This window comes from Diprion similis, chromosome 8 (assembly GCF_021155765.1).
Source record: "Diprion similis isolate iyDipSimi1 chromosome 8, iyDipSimi1.1, whole genome shotgun sequence".
Classification (NCBI taxonomy): domain Eukaryota; kingdom Metazoa; phylum Arthropoda; class Insecta; order Hymenoptera; family Diprionidae; genus Diprion; species Diprion similis.
In genome coordinates this window covers 5438007-5458402 of record NC_060112.1, presented here as the reverse complement: position 1 = coordinate 5458402, position 20396 = coordinate 5438007, and the positions used below count along the sequence as shown (strand labels likewise).

The window sequence follows — 20396 nt, the reverse complement described above, 5'->3', positions numbered from 1 at the left end:
TGTGCGGTTGCAAAGAGTCAGAAGAGTGGGACAAACAAGGCAATTGGAGCATTTACTTAGGCTGACGGGTTATCACCACGTGGCCTCTGTGTTCCCTCTAATAATCTCGGCGGTGATTGGCCGACGGCTTTGTACCGTCGTCGTTATGAAAATAAAGCAAAACCCCCAGGCCTCGGTGAAAAATGATACGTTCCCGGCTTCAGAGCCGCGTATAAATCGAGAGGAGCGCAGCTGGCCGATGGACATTCGACTTGTGGATTCCTGAGCGTCGTATCGATTCGACTCGTGGGAATATTTGAGAAATTGAAAAACCGGACCGTCGTCAAGTTCCGCGTTGCTGAATTCATCGATCATCATCCTCGTCGCCATGTCTCGTCATCATCGCGCCAATGGTCATGCAACTGCCACTGCCGCTGCTTCAACAGCCGATGCTATACGCCTGAAGAAACAGGAAAATGAACTCGTCGATGTGGCAGCGAACAGTGTGTGAGTTTTAACAAAAATTTGGCAACAAAAGTTTTTTCAAATCCTCGCAATCCGACAAAGTCAGACTCTTTGACTCGTTGCCGTGAACTTGTCGTGATCAAATAAGTCATCGGAAGTGTTCCCTTTTTTTTTTATTTGACTTAGGAAAGTGTCATTTGATACAAAAATAAGATGCAAAATTACTAGATTCAAACACGTTTTGTACGAAATCATTGAATTATTTTCTGCGTAATAGAGGACGTTTTGTGCGGCAGTTGAACGTGAAACTTTTTATTTATTTCTACGACTTTCTATCTCTGTGTATTGTTAAACTGATTTAAAAAAACAAATTTGAAGACTGAAACTATACATTGAAATACATAGAGAAAACATAGAACATTTATATATTTATTATACTATGAAAATGGCTGGCAGCTGCTCAGCCGAAATGTCGTAGAAATAAATAAAAAGTTTCGCACATGACCTACCTCGACGAAATCATTCTACTTAGGAGTAAACTCCTGGTCATGAATACTCCAACAGTAGTTGAATATGTTCAAATTCACTGACACTGTCAAAATTAGCGGATGTTTTTAATACACTTTTGATGCACGTACCAAAAATCGATTTATTTCGTTTTTCACACTTTTTTGATAAAGTGTAATGAGAATTTTCTACGCATTAAGCGAAAGAGATGATTACCGAATCCTTGCTTTCCTGTAATATTGCAATTTGTTTTCCAAAATTTGCACATTAAGTCAATGATATCCTGCAGTGTGTGTCTTCGAGAAATTTCGTTTTTTTGCCACAACACTCACAGTATGTGTTTAGTATTCTATCAATCAAGTAATTAAGTACTATCTCAATAACTTTTCTTTATTTTCTTTGTACACACGAACGAGATAAAGTTTATTGGGAGAAGTACAGGGAGCGATTAATCACGTCGTATTGTCACGAAGAGATTATTTAGAATGAAAAGAAGAATCGTGATGTGACGAATAGTACAAGAAACTCATTCATATCGTTCTTTATATAAATTTTGTGGAAATCGGTTGAAAAATTTCTCATCACGAGTTCGTTTGATTTTAGAAGAGAAAACTCCGTCGCGCGTAAAAATGATGTAACTTTTTTACTAAATGTCTAATTTTGCAATTAGCTCTATGAATGTAATTTTTGATTTATTGTCTTGTCAATTTTTCGAAAATCAATCTCGCTATGCGTACTTGGTTTTAAAACTGATATCACCTAATCGTTACTTATATTATCACCATACTTCTAATTTCGTAATTTATCGGTTTTTAATTTCGGGCGCCATTGTCAGGTCGGGTATCAATTTAAAGAGACTAGTAATCAAACCTTGCGCAAATCGGTCAAAGTTGACAAATTTCGCGGTATATTTTATCTCTCTTCTCAAAACGCGATTACTACTAATGAGCAATATTATGTTGTTGGGCGCCGAGCATTGCCGCATACAATGATTAAAATCGCGCGACTTCTGAAGAAATATGCGCTTCGATTTGTCAATTTTCTTGATAATTATCAAGATCGTTATTTTCATCGACACGAACAACACGTCGCAATCGGTATCGATATCCTAATAATTCACCATGATAAAAATCCAATCATCAACCGCTCGTTTTCTGTTCTAAAAAATTCCGGATCATTCCATATCCGGAATCCATTCCGGCGGAAAAACGCGAACGGAAATTGACGTCGAGTCGTTGATGTTTCCCAATTTGCACATATTATGATATTAATCAGATGCAATTGAAAGGGGCGGAGGGGGGGGGGGGGGACATAATGGATTCAAGGGAAAATCTTATTTACTTACACATTGATTACAATCGTTGTCAACGATCTGTACTAGCGCAGAGATTTCCTCGCAACGATCAACTTGACTGGAAATAAAAGCGAAAATTAAAGAAAATGGCAAAGAACTTGAAATTTTACGATGTTACAAACGTTAGTTATAATTTATCAGCACGCTACTCGGAAGCTCAATGCTTTGCGGATGATAAGTAGCCGCAGTTTTGTTTTTCCGAGTTTGCGGTCTTGCGGAAACGTGGTCAAGGTGAGGCGAGCCGCGGCGAAGTCTGCTTGAACTTTGAACCCCGTTTTAAGGCCACGTTTCGTGACTGATTTAGATTTGGACGCAATATACAGACTGGAAGAGTCGCGGATCGTGACTATCGACATGAAAATATAGTTGCGACTCATCGTTATCACTGTCATAATTTTTGCAGCCTCTTGAACAAGTTTTCTTAACAGTTTTCGTAGAGATTCTGGTATTTTTTTTTTAACTATGAATGTGCATCGACAAAAACCGACTTGTTCGAAAAGCTGCGGTATTCAGTGTAAGAATTAACTTGCTCGAGGGGATGCCCTGGTCGATTTCGACGTTGACACATGTATCTTCAAATATCTAAACACCACGTGTCAGAAACACGAAAAATGCAGTTCTGAACAAAAACACCGCAAACCCATTTTTTCATTTGACGGAGAAATAAAGGAATGGCATGTATTCTACGAAATTGCGATAGTGAATTCGTATATCGCATTATTCGATTCCTTTATTCCTGCGTACAGAATCGCACTGTTGACCGACCAGAGAATCCAATGAAAAGTAAAAATTGTGTGTAACGAGCTTTTGAAACACGTGAATAAAAGTCTCCCTGAAGGTAAAGTTTGCGACTTTGTATCACATATACCGCAGTATACAAAAGCATAGAGTTTGTAATACCAGCAGGACGTGATTCTGGTTTGAAACAACAATTTCCTCAACTTTCAGTTAATAAACAAAGCGCGGAGCGAAGCAAAGCAGAGCGAATATCTGCATCTACAGGATAACTAGACAAACCATGCTTCATATTCTGCCCCCCCCCCCGCCCCCCCCCTCCTCGCCCCTTTATTACGCGCAAGCTCGTGAATTATCACGGTGCACGGCAGTGCACGCGTGATGAACGGAAGTTGACGCGTGCATGCGCCGGGAGAAATGGTTGTCTGAACGGAATTCTCTCTCAACCCCGATTCACGCTGCACCCTCGTAGTACAACTAATTTGTAATATTCGAACTTTCCCGCGCCCGGAACACAGCGTTACCTCGTTTGAGTACCCAATTAGTAAAGTTAATGGTTTATTACGAAATTACCTCCAAGTTATATCTGCTGAATTCAACCCTCCCTTCCTTCCAACCCCCTCGTCGTCGATCGGACGAATGCGATCCTTCTCCTTCAGGAAGGCTAACCAAACTGGAACTTGACGACCCTTTGAGTTGTCACTGAGGTATTATGGGTACGTCAAATGGTGTCGTGGAATGACTTATCGAAGCGCCATTTTTTATCCTTTCATGGAAACTATATCTTGACAAAATTATTGACGGAGCAGTCAATAATTGATTTAATTGTCTGTAAAATTGCGATGTATTTTCACAGCGAAATCGATGAATCGATAATTAGAAGATGAGATGAAAATATTTTTAAAACCTACAGCACGGTGGCATTTTATTGCCAATATTGGCCAATTTTTATGAAACGGCATTGCTATCGTGTGATTAAAATGAGACTACGATTAAACTATACTTGTTTTTATTTGCTTCTCACCGGGATTTAAATTCGTACACATTGAGTATACCTGAGATTCTTACGTCTGACAGTTGCCAAGATTTCCTTAGAAATAAGAGAATATCAAATACTGGGATTATAAATAAAAGCTTACGTTAGATACTGATGCTTCATTCTAAATCGCGTCAAAAATTCAGTAGATTCTTTGGATTTCACTTCGCGATGGCTCATTTCGTTCAGATCAAGACTACTTTCCGAAAATTAACTGAAAAATATTTTATTTATCCTGTTCACCTTCTTAAATTTTTAATTCTTATTGTTTGCGATCAAAAATTGGCAATATTGCTATTGGCTATACTTTAAAAAAATAAAATCCGTTTCAGTGACTAGTAGTAAGTAGTATTTTGAATAAAATGAGTTACTGAATAGCGAAATAGAAGCAAAACGACAAAATTTTTAACCTCTTTGAAGCTGTCTAACAATAAGAAAGTCTTCGATTATCATTTCAGTATTTTTAATTTTTCCAGCTCGATGAAATATCTATTTAAAAAATATTCAAGCAACGATCACCCTCTAATAAAATTGGTAAAAAGCAAGTAAAAAGTTTTTGATCAACCAACTTCTTCTCTCTGTTTCAGGTACACCTTCGAGGCTCTCGAAGAGTCTGCGAATTACCTTTTGGAGCGGACATCAATCAGGCCGAAAATCGCTGTGATCTGCGGTTCGGGAATGGGTAAGAAACAGATGTGAGACGCGACGCAAAATTCGGTGTCTTTAACCCGCGGGAACTTTCGGGAATAACCGGGGCTTGCAAAGCCGGTTTGACGACTGTTCTAAATCCCAAAGCGCCGTGCCGATTCGATGCTTTCGGGGTTTCACTGTTATTGGATTATCAACATTACGACACGATCTCCGGGCATCCGTCCGTAATTAATCGCGGCTCGGGTGCCTCTTTAATCGGCTGTTTCCAACGTCTAAATAATTAAACTTTCAATCCAATGAATTTTCTCATTCAAAGACGACGACGACGACGACGACGACGTCGAGGTGAACCCCGTTCGAGCTTGATTCGGAGACCCGTAAAACGGCTCTCGGAGGAAAGCTTCTGCCGTCACCACCGCTCTAATCTGAATACTCTCGCTCAAAATTCACCCAATTCAAATAAACCCCATTCAGAATCGTTCATGAACCGTTTTAACCCCCTTGAATAAGCGAAACGAAGCATTATCAATCTCAGACGAATACGTAATACACATTTGAATACGCCGATTTCTATTTACGCGATGATATTGACCCCGAATGTTATACGGACGATGAATCGAGGCGATGAGTTCATTCCTCGAGTTAATGGAGATGAATTTAGAATTTTTATCACACTGGATAGTCGCACATCGACTACTTTACATATATCTATGGAACTAATAAATAAAAGCTCGTTTTGTTTAAATGACTCTCTCTATCTGAAACAGATTTTGCACTTTTTGAGCAGCCAATTTAATATTGATAATCAAATATTCAACGATGCCGACATGATATAAAAAAAAAGAAAAGTTTTAGTGCATCCCATTGCAAAAACTAATCTATTGAATAAAATGATCCCTCTTGAATAAAAATCTAACGAATCTATGAGGTAATATTTTGTCGTCATTCTGAAGCGATTGGCAACGAAACGTTGGTGATTTTACCCTCATTATTTCATCGAAGAATTTGACGATTATATGACACGTGGTATTGTTTGGTAATAAAATAATTGGATAACAGGCAGAGAGAATTTGTCCCGAATATGGAGAAATTCAGGTTTTCTTCGCTATTGTGATTTTCTCAAAATTTACAGCTCAATGCTAAGATGTACGAATAAAGACAATCGGAATTTTGAATTGTGTGACAGGTTCATTGGCCGATGCACTCACCGATAAAGTTTGCTTTGCCTACGAGTCCATTCCACATTTTCCCGTGTCAACTGTCCCCGGTCACATGGGTCAACTCGTCTTCGGATTCCTTAGGGGTGTTCCGATAATGTGCATGCAGGGGAGGTTTCACTACTACGAGGGATATCCACTCTGGAAGGTGAAATACTTGTCGATCTGAAACATGAAATTTTGAACATTGATTAAGTGTTGTTCGGAAGAAAAAACCAGAGAATCGCGATGAGCTAATTAATTAATTAAAATAAATAGAAAATTCAGTATATCTCTCAGGAAATAATTTTTGCAACGACTTATTAATTGAAAATCAGAGAATGGAAACGAACTGACCGGTGTTATTTTCGATTTGCTTTTTTCATTGATAAGATTAGGCCTTTCGGATCAGTTGATACACTGTACTCAGATATTGTAACTGATATATAAATAAATTTAAGAGATCGTTAAATATAATTCGCTCGTAAAATTTAGACAGTTAGAGAAAAAAGAGAGGAATTTCAATTTACTGCGATTAACTTTGGCGCTTGGTTTTAAAGTCGGTGTTAACGAATGAATGTACGTATAAGCGATAAGAATTGGGCTTTAATTATTACTCGCTGCATTCACAATCAGACATAAAATTTCCGTTCCCTTTTTCTCTGATTATTTTTCGCCGTTCCTAAGCCACGCTCACCTCTGGCAACGATTGTTCCCTCATCTGCGGAGGCAAAAACCTTCAGACATAATAACGACCATGAGAGTAATGAATTTAAATGAAAATGATTAAGATTCTCGGGCTCCCCTTTGAAATTAGCATAAACAAGCAGCGGCTGTGCGATTCAGAAGCGTCGGTTGATTTACAAAAACGCCCCATACATGTTTCACGATCTGAAATAAAAATTAGTCTCAGATAGACTAAAGGGGGTAGAAAATTACGCCAAGTTATTAGTTAATAGCTGCGTGGAATAAAATAACGTTAAATAAAATTGGAAAAAAATCAAAAAACCAATCATCCACGATTACGGATGGGGGGAGGGGGGGGGGGGGGGGAGATTCAACCGTAAGTCAAATAGAATAAAGAGGGTGAGTATTTTAGAAAATTTATTTCATAGCTTGATGAGTGTTCCGGTTGGATAAACATTCTTCATAAACCTAATTGGAGAAAAATTGATAATAAATCGTTGTATCGTGCGAATGAATTATCTTCTATAACGAGTTTACATGTCGGTAGAAAGTCCGTTTCTTTTCTTTTTCTCACGGTGTAATATCCCTCACGGATGAACGGAGGGAGTAAAACGAACAAACAAAGGTACAGCCTGTAATAATGATGAATTTTGTACGTTTCCACAGTGCTCGATGCCCGTTCGCGTGATGAAGCTGGTAGGAGCGAGCCACCTGATAGCGACGAACGCGGCGGGAGGTCTGAACCCGAATTACAAAATTGGGGACATCATGATGGTGCGTGATCACGTAAACATGATGGGCTTCGCGGGAAACAACCCCCTGCAGGGACCGAACGACGACAGGTAAGTGGAAGGGGTGGAAGGGGTGGAGGGGGGAGATTTTCTTTCGGAACTCAACGTAGAGCTGCAATGGAATGCGGAGGAAAATACCGTAGTTTCGAAATCCCTGGTACTTTGGTCTGATTCGCGCGTGAATTGTAAATTCAAGGAATCAACCCTTAAAGTCGTAGAGTCGGGCAGGGGTCAAAAGTATGGGATGAAGGTGCAACGAGAGGCTGAAAATTTGATTCATCGAATTACAGAATATAGGCGATTCAAAATGGAGGCATATTGTAGCAAATGTAGGTTAAAGTGTGTAACCAAGCTAAAAATCAAGCTACGAATCTCTCGATTCGATCAGAAATTAGGTAACGTTTCTCGCGAAACGAATTTTCATTCTATCCACTGTTTTGTTTTGTTAATGAAAAAGCGTCGGACTCAGATCTGAGGAATTTCAGAAAGTCCTTGGCGTCCAGAAATTTTCATTTCGAAATACACGATGTTAAAACTCAGCTCAGTATTAAAAATTTCATAATTTTTACATCACATTTAGAACCAGTGATTCCAGAAACCGTAAAATTTCGACTTTCACGAAATTCGCACCACTTTCGGAACTTTCCTCCGCCGTATTAGATCTGCTTGGGTAAATTTGAGCCGCATACGGAGGTTGGTTTTACGATTATTGACCTTAAAACGCTTGAAACCTATAACCTTACTACAATTCCTCTCTCTCTCTCTCTCGAAGAGGATACTGTTAGTTGATCGATCAATCGCCCCTGTCTAATTGTTTCGTCGGTTAATCTCTTAATTCGAAAGACAATTATCAGCATTCCACGACTGTTAATCGCGCAGCCCTAATTTCAACACTCCAAAGTTAGACAGCGTTTTCCAACTTCCTAACTCTCGGAAGAAGTTACGGAGAGTCTGTAAATTGAAAATGGTAAAGCAGTCGAGTGTTATGAGACGGTGGGTCTGAGATTCTTCGGGGCTTTCGGGGTAACGAGAAGAGGCGAATTGGTGCAGCCCCGAGGCAGCTAAGAGGCTAAGGAAAATAAGAATTAATTTGTCTTATTGGAATATCCCCTGAATCGAATTGATGAACTATTTGCAGAGCGGCATAAAGAACCTGATTGGCGTATTTGCTCAGAAAACTCTTTTCTCCGGGTCGCTCCCACTTCTGCCTCTCTCGGTATCCCGGATCCTCCTTCCCCGTCCTTCGTTAGCCCTCCGCTCCTCTTTTTTGCACCGTTTTCTCAACCCGGCATGAACAAGAATTCGCCCCAGACTCTCTCCTCCACTTTATATCACCCTACTTTTGTCACTCGCCAAGAGATATTAATGGACCACCCTCTTCTCTTCGTGCCACCAACGCAACGCTGGGAATTATTTCCACCGCTAACCTCGCACAGGCAGATTGGCTAAACTGTTGCTTAAGGGTTAATGAGACCCACAGTCTGAACTGAAAGTAAGCAAAATATCACGGAACGACATTCTCAACGTCTAAAAGCAATAAGGACAGCTCTTGAAGATCCAACCAGCGTTCAAAATGAGCCGAAAAACATTAGAATCGTATCAAAAACAACAACAAAGTTTTATAGTTTTGAATCTTGTCAAATTCCTGACATCTCTAGCTTCTGTTCTTCTGTCTAATTACCGTCAGTCTTCAAAGATTGTCTTTGAAAATTCATCCGATCTTTGAACCAATTCCTATGTAGACCATGAGCTGGTTTTCAATACCCGAAAATTGGTTGGCCTACTGCAACAGAATTTATGCCGTCTGTAATTGTTTCTCGGTTTGACTAATGATGATAAAATCTAGTAATTAATTTCATCCTCGAACGCATACGTTAATTCCTGCACAGTGATGTTCCAATTAATCGAAACTCTTTACGGCGGATGAACGCCTTGACAAATGTCGATCCAAAATGGAATCGAATAATTGAGGATAATCTTGACTAAGTGCCGGGGGTCCGGGTTGAGTATCGATGAGTAGCGAGAATGAGGGGGGGGGGGGGGGGGGAGGCACTGGCACTATGCCGCCGTAGAGTTCACTCCTAAAGCGCGTTAAGTGGGCTGTAAATCTTGGACCCGTCTAAATCGTTGCCTCCGATGTTGTTGGCTTTAGGTTCGGCCCTCGTTTCCCGCCGATGAACAGAGCCTACAACTTGAAGCTACTTGAAGCTGGGCAAAACATCGCCGAGCAGATGGGGATATCCGACATCGTCCATAAGGGAGTATACACGTGCCTTGGTGGACCGAACTTTGAGACCGTTGCTGAACTTAAGATGCTAAGGATGGTTGGCGTCGACGCAGTCGGTGAGTTTTCAACGCTCTTAGCCCCGAAAACTTGCCATGGTTGATCGATCTGCTTTACCGAGGCGTTTATCAAGTCAGGCTTAAACCTCGACTCGCAATCGAGAACAAGTCGTTCTGATATGAAAGGTTTTTTTTTTCAACTTGGGGCGAGTCTTTAATGGGCTTTTTGATGACCCTTGATCATTGTTTAACTCCTTCTACAATCGTTTCGAATAATTTGATGTCATCTTTATACCTTGAAATGGTTTTGTGAACATTTATTTCAAGTTATTCTACAGTATCCAATCCTTGAAACCTTTTTTTTTTAATAGGTAAGTATTCAATGTCACTTTTGAGCGCTATGTTCGTTCCACTCAGGCAAAGATAAGATATGAAGTACAGTTACTTGATCACTTGAATCGTTTAAATTGATACAAAGTTCTGGTTGCGTTTCGATCGAGTCTTTTAGATAATCACAAAGCCATTTAACAACGTCTACTAGGCTCTTTGAAGTACATATCTAAAACGACCTAAAGTCTCTTGAAACGAATTTGTCATTTGAAATCATGGAAGAACGACTAAAGATATTTTGAAGGATCGTAAGATCTGATAGAGCATTATCAGACTTTGGAGTATTGATGTGACGAAGGATTTTTTATACCTCTCAGGTATGTCGACGGTTCACGAGGTGATAATGGCCCGACACTGCGACATGACGGTCTTCGCCTTCAGTCTGATAACGAACAAGTCGCCAACGGACTACGAGGAGAACCACGAGGCGAATCACGAGGAGGTGATGGACGTTGGAAAGTCTCGTCAACCGCTCCTCCAGGAATTCGTCTCGCGAATGGTTGTCCACGTGGCGAAGGAGTTCAGCTTGGATGGCAAATGAGCCCTGCAGGCCGTCCTCCCGACTTCCTCATGCTCATCCACCCGGTGCCAAGGGACCGCCGATATCCAGGGTCAATTCCTCCGAGTGTGACATCTCATACGCCGGAAGTACCCTCACCCGGAAAATTCTGCAGGGATGGATATTGGCGGAATATTTAACCCTTCCTCTGGGAAACTGTTTGTAGCCACATGATCTAGGCGTCCGTAAATAGTTATGAGAATTTACACGATGCGTCCTCAAGTTTCGAGAAGAAATTTGCGAATTTGTATAATGCCGATTTTCGTTACTTGGAAAGACCGACAGACACAATGGTCAAAGGATTTTTATCAACGATAGTAGAATCTATAAAAGCCTCTTATATGTTTTATCTAATTATCGCAGTTTTATACCGAAGTTAGAAAAAAAAAACTTTACCCGTAGTTTTTTGATTTTCACGTTGTTTTTATTTTGTATAGTGTATTTTTTACTCTTTCTATTTATTGGATATTTATTCATCAATATAATTAAGTAGATTTACTAATTAAGATAATTGACGGATGAGTTCAACGAATTCATCGAGAAATCTGTTCATGGAATCGCGCGACAATTTTTACTCAACTTGATACTATTCGCTACTGAATACTTGTACAGCTTCATAGGATCTTTTAATTTTGATCCTCCTGAACTGTCGCTTGAATTTCAACGTGACGAAAAAAATGTATTTCATCTTTCTCATTTCACTTACTTACTCGTAGGAAGAAGAAATAAAACGAATTAAATATCAATGCGAAATAAAAATGGCAGTTAATTGAAATCCCGTTTAAAGTTAATCCTCTTGACCTGGTTTTCCCACTCTGCTATAATAACATTGTCAACGTCCCAAACACGTGTAGCCATTATAGCTCGAGGAAAAGTCTCACGATTCTATACTACCTGTGCAATACACTATTTCGATTTCATCTATACCTCTTATATTTTCTTCCGACAATATTGTTTCACACTTATTTTTTACCCCCGATGTGAAAACCAATCCGCTTTGCAGGTCGTGACAATATTTTTTTTTAATTTCAATACCTTGTGTATGTGTAATGGTATACTAGTTCAAAAATATTTATTCTGCAGATAGAAATGTAATAGCATTACGAGTGTGTGTTGACATATATGTGCGTAAAAATATATGCAGATATACATGCTTGTACAGTAACCCACGTGGGTGATTCGCACAGCTTGTAATCTCCGTAAATTCATATCTCGAATAAAAAAATAAATAAATAAAAAAAACACAGAGAGGGAAACTGAGAGAGAAAAGGAGAGAGAGAAAAAAAAATAGAAAACAAAATCGCCGTATTTTAACGGATGTGGATCGCAGGTGATGGAGCACAAGCGGATTATTCCCTCGCCGACTCATTTGTTAATTACGCCTGACGGTAAATAAGTGTTGCTCGTTTTATCTCCTGTTTACCACCCTCTTGTGTTATAATCTTCTTATATATGTATGTGGAGTATTTCAACTCAGTAAACGGTTGAACATCACGTTTTTTAATTTCATTAAGGACGAAACCTGACTTCAAGGATACGATCCCGGAGAATCTTCCAACAAAATTTTTATTTTTAATGATCGTTGATCAAAAGTAATTTAGATAAGTAATTGCGGCATAATATTTTAAATTTCGTTGATTTCCGAAGCGAAAAATATTTTCAACCGACTGTAAATGACGAACGCGAAATTCGACCGGAAAACTTAAAAAATTCAAATTGCTTTCAGGGAAATGTTTTTTGCGAATAAAATACTTAAAATTAAATCGTAAATTATTGAAAGGGCGAAGTCCAATTGAATCCCTGAGGGTAAAATTGAAAGTATATTGTTCTCCTAATCGAAAATTTCCTTGGATTGAATAGTACATCTCTATAATTCGCGGAACTAGCGAATAATTAGTTTAAATATACTTTATATATATGTATATGCAAGTTTGTGTTCCATTTAGGGAAAAAATGAATGATGAATTCCCGTTCTTAAGTTTAAACTTAATCCGAAGTCTCTATTCAACAGTAATTAAGCTCCGGCTGCAGAGAGTGTAAGAACACATAATAAAATTACACGAGGGTGCGCCCGTTCTATAATGGATCGGGCCGTCGCTTCGATCTTGAGTAAAGAAAGTAAAATAAAGAAAGAGATGAAAAAAGGAGCAGACGAAAAAAGAAGGAAATTTCTAGATTGCAGCTGACAATGAGCAGGCAACGGCGAATAAAGTATATAGGAAGAAAAATTACGTTATATCCGCATCACTTTAACCCGTAAGACTGCCGGCTTTATGTACACGATCGATCATTTCTGGTTGTCACACTTGACGAGCCATTACTCAAAATTTTATCCTGCAGCCTGTTACTCCTAATAATAATATTATTCTTTCACAGTTCATTACGCCGAGCATGTACAGCGTTTTTCTTTTTACCCTGTTTCTCCGTTCTCCGTTTTTTACTCGCTATTTCCTTACCGCAGGCAACCGGACTGTCGATGGGTATATCTCGTCGCCTATCAACAGGAGTTGATAGTAGGTGAGGCGTATTGCTTGCCACACTACACAAATTCGTCAATTCGGCATTCATCGGGAACGCCATATATTTATCGGAGTGTCGGTGAAGTTTCTTTCCTTTTAGAGTTTATCAAAATGTGGTCAAATTTTGGAAAACTAAAAGTTTTCGCCATTTTACTTAGTACTAGTGGTTAATAAAAGTGGTCGGCAAATTGATGTAAAAAAAAAGTATCCCGAAAGAATAGAGTGATCATATAATGTAAGTATATTCGATCTTTTGATTAACCTACCGAAGTATTTTCAGCGACGATACTAAAGTAATTACCTTGACTCGAAGTAGTTGGAATCTGTAAAAGAGAAGTCAACTGTAAAATGTGAGTTGTACAGCTTGAAGTTATCCCCGCAGGATCCGTAGTCGCTAGTTCTCTGGCAATTTTGGCACATTTCAAACAGATCGGTATTTATATAATTTCCGTTTCGCTTCAACGAATTTTCCAAACTCCACAAGCAACTATAATCTCAAAATCCATAATTTCCCAAAGTTTGGAACGATCTCGTTACCCCCTATACGAAGAAACCTGTAAACTACGAATTACACGAATTACACGTCTCGATAAGATCCGTAACTGCCAGCAGCCTGCTGCATTCCTGCCGCACCTTCGGTGCAAAAACGCTCGTGTGGAATCCTCTGGGCGGGAAGTTCAAAAAAGCCTTTAGCTCGAGTCGATAGAGAGAGACAAGAGCAGGGAGGGGGGAGGTGCGAGCGAGACAGCGCGGCGCAACAAGTGCGGATTCGATCCGCAAGAGTCGCTGGCGTCGCGTCGAGGGTCGCCGTTATTCGGCGTCGGGTTCACCGGCGGGCAAGGAGCGATTCGAACGCCGGTAGCTCGTGTCGCCCTCGAGAGAGATTCTGGCTCAGTCTGGCGCTGATCGCGTCGGTGAAACGTTTTGGTCGGTGTTTGTCGGGCGGCGATATTGCGTCGCGGTCATTTTGAACGCGGTGAGCGATGTTCGAGTGGAATACTCCCGTGTAGTGAGTAACCCGCGGCCTCAGAATTCTTCCGAGGTGTTTAAACTGGGATTAGGAACGAAACGGATCGGCGAGGCCGAGTGGCAAGTGGTAAACAACAACGCGGAGGCAGCGACGAGTGAAAGTCGGTGATTAACAACGCCGAGTGTGTTTTTCTGTGAAAAAATCCTGTGAGTGAGTGTGTGTGTGTGTGTGTGCAAGTGTGTGAAGTGCGGCGCGATACCGAAAGCCCGCCAAAATCGGGGATATCGGAGAATTCGAACAGCAGCGATGCTCAGTTGTTGTTGCGGTTCCGGGTTTGAACGGCGGCTTGAAGTTCGCCCCCGATCGTCGACTGTTTAGTATTAAGAACGTTGATCGTCGGACGCCGGACGTGCACTGCTGCAGCACAGTTATTATCGGCGAATCTTATCGTCGCAGTTTGATTAAAGGTGGGAAGAAGACGACGACGTCGAACTGAAATAAAAAGAGATAGAAGCTAGAAGCTAGAAGTCGAAACGAGATAGACGGATGGTGAATAAGTAAACAGGTGAAAAACGCGTCCGCGTTCTTTTGTTTTTCTCGACCCTTCTTCTCTCTCGTCCATCTTTTTCATTTTTACATTTGTACAATTACTGCTGATTGTTTGATTCCGAAGATCCTTGAAAATTTCTCATTTCAGTAGAAATAATTCACAGCGCGTGTGATTGCGTATTTTACGATTAGTCACGAAAGATTAATAGTAATTGCGGGTCATTATACAGAGTGAACCGAAGACTAGGATCGATTCACTGTTTTTCTCGAAATGCGTGATCAAATAATTGACACAAAATTTATAAATAAATTATTGCGATATTCCGGAAACGGATAATCGGCGTAATAATTATTGCGCCAGCATGCAGTAGCCGCAATCGAACGATTGGAGTTTGTTTTTACCGTCATGTCGCTAAAACTACGCTTTGCCTCAATTTCGTGTGAAAGAAGAAGAAAAGAAATCAACAACATAGGTGATAACGATGAAAATAGTAATAATAATAATAATAATAACAACAACAACAACGACAACAACAAGGGCAATCGTGGCAAGTGAATGAAGAATTATCGTTAATTCTCGTTCACATTTTATATTCGATTTTCTTAATCTCTCAATCATGGATTATCAGTGATCAATTTTTTCTAAGCCTCAAATTTCGTGTACCTGTAATAAATCAAAGAGTGGTGTGACGTAGGATACGAAAACCGTCGATTTTCATTTTCAAAAACTGGACAAAACTATGCACGAATGATTGAACAGCAGGCGGGAGAAAGAGAACATTTTTACGAAAATTCAAATAGGCTAATCGACAAGAACGTGATATATATGCCAATACACGCCCATAAATCGGTAATATAATAATTATAAGATATTACTGTTCACGTATAATCAATATATCACATTACATTGCACGTTAGTGAAAAAGGGTTATAAATTAGCGAGAGATTAGACAACGAGGGCGGGGGGGGGGGGGGGGAAGAGGGTAAAAGAGCAAAAGAGCAAAAGAACGTCACACAAGTACCAAAACTTTGAACTACACATTAAACACGTTATTTTTTTAATTATATTATACACTTTAGGCCACGTTACATAGCCGTGTCCTTGATTAAGTTTGTTCGGTTGCATAACGAATCGACCTTAGCAATTTACGTTGGTAATAACGTTTCTTCTTTTTTTTCTCGTGCGAGGTAATTGAGTTATTATTATTATTATTATTATTATTATTCTGTTATTATTGTTGTTGTTGTAACATCTATTCTTATTTCATGCTCATTGTCGATGATTCGATTATATATATTTTTTTTTATTCTTCTACTTTTTTCGTTCTTGTTCCATATTATATTACATATACATATTACGTATCTCTTATGTTCACCTTTCGGTTTAGCTACAATTTCATATTTGTACGTTGTTATGCAATTTACTCATATACTTACATGTATGTGTACATATATAACATCACATAACATATATTGACGAATCTATGATATCCAGTATATGAAATCTGACGAATTATATAACTTGATTTAATTGACGATAACTTTACTCTTGTTCGTGAAATTTGATGCTCTTGTGCATATATTATATATGCGTATTAATGATTGGTTTAATTCACCATCAGACAGTACTATGCTGGTATAGTATTTGGTAATATATGTATATATAAATTATGCAAATAATTGCTGAATCCAATGTTTCTAAGTAGCCAATAATTGACGACTGAATTTTTATGGCGAATATATCGCCACCTTTGTACAAAATATAACTTGCAAAGATTTAATTATACCTGTGAGGCAAGCACACACGTATTATGATTCATGAGATATGCAGGCGTGTGTGTGTGTATATATATATAGGTGTGTTAGATAGTTGTCACGCAGAAATTTAAGGGGACTCTGGTATAATATAATGAGAGTGTTAACTTTGACAAATGAGAGGGAAGATTATGCGCAGAGGTTCGTTAGTTTTCTAATTAGATTCTGTTGTGTTATAAATAGTCCGATATCTTCTTTATGTTTTTGTTCTTTTTCTGCTTCTTCTTTGTCATTTTACTTCTTTCAAACTAATCCGAAAGTAGGATTTTTTTCACTGTCGTGCTTAATTTAAAAGTTGTCTGAAAATTTGTTTCTATTAATCAGCTTGCTTGTTTTTTTTTTTTTTTTCTTCTTCCAATGTATTGTACAAAATACACAAGAATCAGCCGAAAACGATATGTGATTATTTATGAATACGTACATACGTATGCCAATTTACATAAGAGACTATCGTAATAAATTTGAAAATTATCTACCAAGATCAAGAAGCTGAAAAACGAGTTTCGCGAATCTTGATAAACTTTCGGTTGTTACATAATTGCTGATTATTTATGCATCGTCCTTTGATATTTGTCTGAAAAATGAATTTTTTTTCTTCATCAATAATTGTACACTTTGTTCGTGTATAGTTGTCCCAACATTTGTGAAGTTAGCAATTGTACAGTCATTATACTTATGTCCCCTTCGTAGGTATATGAAACGTATGTACATATTATATGAATACATAATGTGCAGTTATTGGCGTTACATGATTTTATGCGTGTTCGAATTCATTCAATTATATCTCGTTTGTTCTCTTTCGTCCAAATTTTTTTCTATTTTCCTTCCGCTCCTTTGTTTGTTTTTTTTTTTTTGTTTCTTTTCTCTTCTCTTAATCCCCTCTTTCTCCTTTTGTTGCAAGATTTACACGAGGATTTTTGGCATTCTTTTCTTTGCTGTTTTTTCTTCTTCTTCTTCTTCTTCTTCTTCTTTCTTTTCTTCTTTTATCTTCTACCTAGTATGTACGATTATACACGTATATATACACAAAGAATATGTCTATAAACGTATCGAGGGAGAAGTTTTCTGCAAGCAGTGACACAGCATCATCAACCAACAGAAGCCAGCAGCAGCAGCACGTGGCGAGCAGCAGCGTTCCTTCAATTCGTTCGAAAACTCGTTGGTCGGTTCGTTACCTCCTTGGGAAACTCTCTTCCCTTCTCTTATATTTTTCTTTCTCTCGTGTATTCATATATATATATATATATATATACACACACATACACACACATGTATATATCTCTATGTACACATACACTCCCATTTCTCGGCTTGTCTTTTCTCTCCACTTCCTTTTTCGTCTTTCGTCTTTACTTCTATGCACAGATCTATACCCTTTCTTTCGTAATATATATATATAAATAACATCCTGATTTCGTGCGGAGTAATTACAATTTCTTTTTTTCTACCGCTTGTGTTTTCTCGAAATTATTTATTACATATGTTTTTAACGATTACAACGTATGTTTTTTTGCTTTCAAAAGATACAAAAAAAATTAACACACAAGTTACACACCAAACAGACAAATAATATTATGTATATCTAATATCCAAAGAACTGATTCGAAGTATAATAATCTACAGAAGTGCGTACCTACAGGTTGAAATCTTCACGGTGTTAAATCGTAGGGCGTGATTTGTTCTGAGCAAATTTTAATGCGTTAAATATTTATATTTAAAAAAAAAAAAATTTTATTTTTCGGTTCTTAGCGAGTCCAGCAGACGTTCGAGGAAATCGAAATGGTTGAGTTGAACAGCGCGGGAAGCGGCGGGGGTGGCCAAGGGGTTGTGACGGGTGGCTCGAGCGGAGGTGCGGGGGTGGGAAGAGCGGGGGTCATGGAGACGCAGGTGCGGGGTCAGTGGTACAGAGTGTTCGTGTCGTTGGAGGACGATTACCTGAGCATAACGCTCGACGAGAGCTGCGAGAACGCGAGTTCCCTCAACGGCAACATAAACAACAACAACATAGACAGTCTGAACGACCCCGACGTCCCGGACAGCGTCGCGAACCAGAAACGCGTCGTCCGCGTCGTCAAGAGCGACAACAACGGACTGGGCATATCGATAAAGGGTGGCAAGGAGAACAAGATGCCTATACTTATATCGAAAATATTCAAGGGCATGGCCGCCGACGCCACCGAACAACTATACGTCGGCGACGCCATACTCGCCGTCAACGGGGAGGACCTCAGGGAAGCCACTCACGACGAGGCCGTCAAGGCTCTGAAACGCGCCGGGAAGGTCGTCGAGCTTGAAGGTGAGTGGAAATCACGTTTTCATTTTCACGTTTTGTAAGCTGCTGAGATCGATAAACTGGGGGGATACCCACCCCGGGCGAACTTTGGAAAATATGAGGTTTTTCCTGATTTTCATACTTTCTTTATCTTTGAATGGAATTTTTAACGATGAAACTGATTTCGCTATGCGCTATTCTTTTTCCTGGTTAAATAATGAATGGATTTATCTACTTACGAAATACTATTATTACTTTGGGGACGATTTTACGAACGAGAAACTCGTCGGGTTAATATTTATTTATACCTGTTTGTTGTAGTATGGAGGTAGAAAAAAAAAATCTTTGCCTATTGCTTTGACTAAAAATCCGAAATCTCTGGAATAACCATTTTTTTTTCTTAATCTTCATGTTAATGTAATTATTTCTTGACGTTACGAATCGTCAGGAAGAAATAGAAGTACTTTCTAGCTTTGAAACGACTTTGATGGATAAAAGTTGAATTTTTCAAAGTATAAGTACATATCTACGTTATTTTACTTTATTACACCGTTTACTCAGTTTTTGATAATTCTCGTTCTCCGAAATCACGTTGCAATCACGTTGCTGACTTTAATCTTACTTTTCATTGGTTCTATAGTCTGATTTTCTTCTGATTTCGTGTATGCTGCGCGAAATTTTGAGATTCGTAATAACCAGGCTTCGAGGAGCAAATGAAACTTTGTAAGCTGTGCAAAAGTATGACGAAATGATGATCTTGAGGCTGAACATACCCGACTGATTAAAGTTCGTTCGTTATCAGAAATCAGAATGTAAGGCAAACAACTTGGTTCACGATCAAACTAGATTGATTTTTTTATACATCGTTTTACTTTCCACGGAAAAAGAATTCTTTGATAAGAGTGATCAATTGGTAGGAGAAATGAGGGTCAAGTTTGTTACGTTATTGTTAGAATGTATTTTTAGAAAAACAGAACTTAAAGAGGTTCAACATCTTTGGCGTAGAAGATACCCAAATTCTTACAGAAAAGAAAAAAAATCTTGCTGATCGGTTTTAATGAGAACGACTCGATTTTAAAGTTTTATGGATTTAAGGGAGTTCGTTTGCAAGTAAATTCAATTAAAAATTCATTGCGCAGAAGCTTCAATCCTCGTAAGAAGACACGACGCAGAATTTCGAAAGTTTCATAACTTTTACAGAAGTTTCGGTAAATTCTTTGCGAAATTTTCACAGTAAGTTCATCACATCTATATATATATCGTCATTATACTAGCTGTAATTTTTTTAGAGAATTTTATCACCATTTCTTAGTAATAATTTTTTTTTATCTTCACTAAACCGTTAGTTAATTGATATACGAAATCAAACTTATTTCACGGTTGATAAACCTCAGCATAATGTTTTATGAAAATATATCAAAGGGAATATATATAATTTAAGGAGACACGTCAGTGAAGGTATAACTTTTTGATCAGCCTGAAATTTAAACTCGTAATAAAGCTTCGTGAGAAATAAGTGCTTTTCACCCGGTTTCAATCAATCACAATACACGTTCCATACATGTCGAGATATTGCTTAAAATGACGTTTTGTTGTTTTTTATAAAAATTTCAAAAAACCACATGTTATCGGAGAAGC

The 20396-nt window shown here is 38.7% G+C and overlaps 2 protein-coding genes across 4 annotated transcripts in view; both read left to right on the top strand.

Moving 5' to 3' along the window:
• Positions 1–293: 293 nt before the first annotated feature.
• On the top strand, positions 294–10838 carry LOC124408438 (purine nucleoside phosphorylase). Its single transcript, XM_046885329.1, has 7 exons — positions 294–310; positions 341–486; positions 4664–4758; positions 5914–6092; positions 7277–7452; positions 9554–9744; positions 10392–10838. Exons 2-7 carry the CDS (start codon positions 368–370, stop codon positions 10613–10615), a joined length of 984 nt encoding a protein of 327 aa, XP_046741285.1. The 5' UTR covers positions 294–310; positions 341–367; the 3' UTR covers positions 10616–10838.
• Positions 10839–15381: 4543 nt separating this feature from the next.
• LOC124408861 (beta-1-syntrophin) overlaps positions 15382–20396 on the top strand; it is a 207253-nt gene continuing 202238 nt past the window's right edge. For all 3 annotated transcript variants that reach the window (XM_046886115.1, XM_046886114.1, XM_046886113.1), the window contains exons 1-2: positions 15382–15521; positions 18236–18782. In XM_046886115.1, coding sequence (XP_046742071.1) covers positions 15420–15521; positions 18236–18782 — 649 coding nt within the window. In that variant the 5' untranslated portion in view covers positions 15382–15419. The remainder of the gene's footprint in view (positions 15522–18235; positions 18783–20396) is intronic.

Excerpts from the sequence above, each read along its gene's own strand:
- LOC124408438 (XM_046885329.1), top strand. The coding sequence starts at position 368 with ATGTCTCGTCATCATCGCGCCAATGGTCATGCAACTGCCACTGCCGCT. Across the intron at positions 4,759-5,913 it reads GATCTGCGGTTCGGGAATGG|GTTCATTGGCCGATGCACTC; the intron begins GTAAGAAACAGA and ends ATTGTGTGACAG. Across the intron at positions 9,745-10,391 it reads GGTTGGCGTCGACGCAGTCG|GTATGTCGACGGTTCACGAG; the intron begins GTGAGTTTTCAA and ends TATACCTCTCAG.